This window comes from Camelina sativa, chromosome 6 (genome assembly GCF_000633955.1).
Source record: "Camelina sativa cultivar DH55 chromosome 6, Cs, whole genome shotgun sequence".
Classification (NCBI taxonomy): Eukaryota; Viridiplantae; Streptophyta; class Magnoliopsida; order Brassicales; family Brassicaceae; genus Camelina; species Camelina sativa.
The window spans coordinates 566,628-572,247 of NC_025690.1; the positions used below are offsets into that span (position 1 = coordinate 566,628).

The 5,620-nt window shown below is 30.7% G+C and overlaps 1 protein-coding gene across 3 annotated transcripts in view; it reads right to left on the reverse strand.

Annotated features, from left to right (window-relative positions):
• The window catches only part of LOC104789943 (receptor-like kinase TMK3), a 4,471-nt gene continuing 2,544 nt past the window's right edge, over positions 3,694–5,620 (reverse strand). The window contains exons 2-3 of one of the 3 annotated variants that reach the window (XM_019246583.1): positions 4,669–5,595; positions 3,694–4,498 (exon numbers count right to left, since the gene is read on the reverse strand). In XM_019246583.1, coding sequence (XP_019102128.1) covers positions 3,954–4,498; positions 4,669–5,595 — 1,472 coding nt within the window. In that variant the 3' untranslated portion in view covers positions 3,694–3,953. The remainder of the gene's footprint in view (positions 4,499–4,668; positions 5,596–5,620) is intronic. The other 2 variants (XM_019246584.1, XM_010515608.1) reach the window with 2 other exon arrangements.

Genomic DNA, 5,620 nt, shown 5'->3' on the forward strand with positions numbered 1-5,620 from the left:
ACTCCGATTTAATTGTTTTTAAGGTATCTAAATTAAAACTAAAAATTAAGCTAATTGATTAATTACCGAGATTGATTTTATCAATTAATCTTTCAGTATAATCTTTTAAAAGAGATATTTTGTGATTCAGTTAAAATATTTGAAAACGAATATTCATCTTACCAAATCTTACTACATTACTTGATTTCCAAGATTATCATTTTTCTCTACTCTTTTATGATAAAGTTTGAAAAGGAATATTCATCTATCAGTTGGAACGAATCAAGTAAGTAAATATATTTTGCGTATATTAGAAATATCAAATCTTAACTTTAGAACCTTATATAAAATCTTATAAATACTTATAAATACTTTGATCGAATATCCCATTGTTTTAGTTACCATCCAAAAGTATCTTATAACTTTACAAACTTAATAAACTATCCATATTTAATGAAAATATTTTTAAGACATTTAAAAAAAAACATTAGATAGTGATCCACGCTGTACAACACCGAAAAATATTTAAGTAATTTTGGATTTGTTACTTACAAAATAATAGTATAAATTTATTTATCTATATGTAAATTTTTGGGAATATTTAGCAAATAAATCCTGGAGTTGGAACCTATTTACAAACATGTCATTAGCATTAAATATTTAATTATTAAAAAAAATTAACTCTACCTAATAGTCGATTTTTTTTAACAAAAAACTAAGTGTTTTACATAAATTCGGTTAATTGTTATAGGAACAAATGTCATTAATTTCGGTGTAATTATTCTACATAAATTTTGAATTTAAACAATCATTCAAAAAAACTAACTGTATGATTTTAAAAGGTAACAAACATATTTACCATTCAATTTGATATCTTATTCAAGGCAATGATAATAAAATATAAAAGATATTGCTTGCTCACAAATTTATTTTTATTATGTATTTAAAACTAAGCTTCCTAATCCTTTTGATATATATATATATATATATATATATATATTCCCAATAGTAAAAAAGAAAAACACATATATAGAATGATAACACGACAAAATTTGATTTTGTGCTTCTTTCTCTATTATAGATCTTTAAGGCATATTTTTTTAGATTTTGTTATTCTTCGTATGTTGATTATTGATTGAAAATGTTGTTATGTTGATGTGTGTTCATCTCGCCAAAGAAAAACGGATCAACAACTATTGTAGTATGTAATATTAATGTGATATATTGGTGAAAATATGAAAATATTAAAATATTAGGTTATATGGATAAAATGTTATATATATAAAGTACCAAAATCATGAAAATACTAATGAGTCTTTTAGTTATATTATTTGATCTCTCATGTAAGATATAGATTTTCATAAAATATTTAGTTGTAAAAGTTATTTTTTACCTCATAAAAATTTGAAAAATGAATTTGATAAAAAATGATTTTTAGCCTCACATACTATTTTTACTTACACGAGTTTTGTATGATGAGTTTTTGTGGATTAAAAATCTTTGAACATGTTGCGTGACCTGCCTCGAAAACTATTAGTTTATTTGTAATCATAGTTTGGAAAGTTAACTTATAAATTATTTAGTATATGAACTACAAAATATTACACATACTATAACACATTCTTAATATTCCAAAAAAACAAATTGTATACACATAAAAATATACACTAACATACCATATAGGCATATATACCTCTATTTCATTCTATAAAACAAAACAAAACTAAAATTTTATATTCTATAAATTTGATGTAATTAGGTTATAAAATTTACAAAACATAAGAAGAAGAGAAAACATTCTAAACAAAATTATAAATTAATTCGACAAAAGTAATTAATTGTGAATTTGAAAATTAAATAAATTAAAATTTATTATTTAAAATACAATAATTTATAATTTAGTCTTGCGGTGTAATGCGGATGAAAACCTAGTTCTATACATTTTATAATGTTATATATTTAGTTTCCTTAGTTTCATACTTCTATTTAGATCCATAGTCGGTACCACTATTTTGGTTTGGTACAATATCAATTTCGTTAATCATAAATTCGGTAAAATCTAACAAAAATCCTCCAACAAAACCTGTATTGACATGCGATTCGGTATTATAAATTGATGTGATCGTGTTTAGAACTTTAGAGATCTTAATATACCAAATTTACAATATTGATTGGTGTTAATATTAACATTATTGCAGTTATTGGTATAACATGTTAGTATATTAACTTTATACATCAAATTTACAATTAAATTATATATGTCTATTGTCAAACTTTTATTTATAGGTTAAAATTCTCTGTCAAAATGCTCTGGTCTTTGGCCTGAAGGGATGTACGGGTCTTGGTCCGGAACCTCTTAGTAATTCAAAAAAATATATATATTCTCTGTGAAAGAACAATACTTTCTTTTATTCATAGTGTAAAGATTAACCCACTCCAATAACCTTTAATCGTCCTACACAAATCTCAATTCAGTATACTCATATTTATATTGATTCAAATATCTGAAAAACTTTGTTGGATTTTCTGTTATATGCTTCTTTATTTCTATGAAGCCAAAACCCTTCCGAAAACATTAGGCTCCATGTTGAATCTGGGCAATATATATCTGTAGACCCAAAAAAAAAAGGGAATGAGGTAAATTCTCTCTTTTTTTAAAAAAAAAAAAATGTTTTTGTAGATGTAGATCTTGATATGAGTAGTCGATGTTATAAACTTAATACTGTTTATATAGGAAATATTGTGTGTAAAAATTTAAGTTTTAGCGAATTAAATAGTTTGTTTTTGTTTAAAGAGATTTCTGAAACAATAAATAGAATTTGTTAAATAATTTTCTTAAACAATTTCAAAAGTATGATTTTATTATTTTATAAATCAATATAAAAATTTATTTTGTTAGTTATTAAATTAATTAAAATGCAATGATATTTTTTCATAACTACATCAAAACTGGATAAAATTCTATCAAGCTTAAGTAAGTATTTAATGATACCAAATGAGACATTTCATGAAAACCTCCAAAACTCTGCCCCAAAATAATGTAGATTTCTTTTAGGGGGTGTCTAATATTCCAATGGAATTTAGTTTTCATAAGATTTTAAATGATTTTGATTATTTTAAGGAAGTTGATATGATTTTTGTAAAATTCTTTAAAATTCCACCTAAAACTATGAGATTTGGGTTTATGTATTTTTAACTGAAAAATCTTATAGAAACTGTTTTAAGAAACAATGGATTTTAAACTATATTTTTAAATTATTAATTTAATAATAATGGATTTTATGAGATTTTTAATATCCATATTAAATAACATAAGATTTGTAAGTTTTAGACAAATCACTTCAAATTCAAATTGAATACATCCCCTTAATAATTTGTATGGGTCTATTGTATTAGATTTTGACTCACCAACCTAAATTGACCATTCTACATGAAGTAAATATTCAAAACACACAAAATTACACAAACATCTATTTTTATTACTAATTCGAGTTAAAATAATCCAATCGGATTTTCCGTTAATTTTTATATAGACGCAGTGAATTTGAAATAATGTTTGTATCAAGCTTTTACGGTTTTGGAGTAGGAAAATTGATTTTATTAATAGTTAAAAAGTTAGAATACATTAAGATTAAACAGGAAACTGAAGTACTAGGATCGATTTTTCAGCTACGATTTGGTTAAATATTTAAACGTTTGAACAAAAAAAACGTGTAAGACACTCAAAAGATACTTCTATGTAAGAGGAGGCCTCTCAAAGATCGTTATCTTTTGCATAAACACTACAAAGTAGATAAATAGATACACTAACCAAAAGCTTGCAGTAAATAAAAACGAAGTCATAAGTAAATGCTTCAGAGAAAATAAAAGAAGACAAAAAAAGAGAGAGAGAGAGAGATTTATCACACAATGCTTCTTCTACTAAAACGTCTTTAACAGTTCCAAGGTAATCGGAAAACGCAATCTTGACTTCTTCAACGTCCATCCACAGAAGTGAACGAATCAGCAAATCCAGATGGACGAGTTGGGATACTTGTCTGCGTATTGTCCTTGCTTCCATAAACCGAAGAGGAAGATCCCGAGTCATCCGCAGTCTGGCTAAGTCCTTCGAAAGCTTGCCATTTCTTGAGCACCTGTGGAAGTGGCATATCGTAGTCTATCCCATAGACGTCATCGGGGTCAGTCTCAGTGGGTTTCCATTGGACGGTGAGTGAAGAAAGAACGTTGACAATGTGAGCCATGTCTGGTCTTTGGTAAGGCTCACGGGCACAGCAATGACCAGCAAGCTCCCAGACTTTTTCAATACTGGCTACAGTATCGTCATCTAAGCTGATGTTTGGGTCGATTGCGTTTTTGAAGGCATTTTCTTCCTTGCTGGCTGCTATTCGACGGAACCATGTGACTAGATGGACGCTGTCTTCGGGTTGTGTCTCGTCCAGGGCTTTACGACCAGTGATTAGCTCCATAAGTATCACCCCAAGGCTAAAAATGTCTACTTTCGTCGTCACTCTTCCCGTCACTGTCAAAATCAGAGTATCGAGCAATTACAAAACGATCAAAGGACAAAACTTTAACACTGGGGTAAATGCAAAACGATCAAATCATGAAACTTTAACACTCGGGTAAAGTGCACAAAGGCCTAAGTATGAAACTGTAACATATTTGGGTAAGTTCAAAGAGATTGCAAACCTGCGTATTCTGGGGCAAGATATCCGAAAGTCCCAGCGACTCGCGTCTCGATAGAGTATTTGCCATCAGGAGCTAAACGGACTAACCCAAAGTCAGAGACTTTAGCGCGCATATCATCACCAAGAAGGATGTTTGATGGCTTTAGGTCCCTATGGATGAAGCTCTGATGCGCAAGTGTGTGCAGATACTCAACACCTCGAGCTACATCCAATGCAATCGCCAGGCGTCTAGTCCAGTCTAGAGGTTTTAGCCCTTGCTCTTTCCAATGAAACAAATGCTCACTCAGTGTCCCCTGCGGCATGTATTCATAGACAAGAAGCCTCTCATTCCCATCAAGGCAGTACCCGAGAAGCGCAACGAGATGACGATGACGCATTTTAGTCAGAACAGTGATCTCAGATTTAAACTCAGCAAGTCCCTTGTCACTCACAACCGAAGACTCCATTCTTTTTACAGCTATTTTTGTTCCATCGTGGAGTTCACCTTTGTAAACTGTCCCAAAACCACCTCTCCCAAGAATATTCTCTTCGCTGAAGTTATTCGTCACATTCCTCAAAACCTGTATCGATATAACCAAGTTCCCAGCTTCCACAACGTGAATATCACTCCCCCCACTTCCACTGTGACTGTAGCTATCACTTCCTCCGCCGCTGTTAAGACTAGAAGCTGCAACAGTGAGTTTAATGTCATCGTTGTCACCCGAATGATGCGGATGAATCACCATGTTGCTGGTTGGACTCTGAACTCTAGCGGGTCGCTTCCTTTTCTTCGCGTAGAGACACACGCCGAGCCCAACCAGACACAATGCACCAACAACTCCACCGACCACAGGAACAATAATCTTGACATTGCTTGATTTCTTAGAAGCTTCACTGCCACCACTTCCTCCTGAAGGTTTATTACCTCCTGGTGAAGCTCCAGAAGAACCACTCGGTCTGCTAGGTCCATCCTT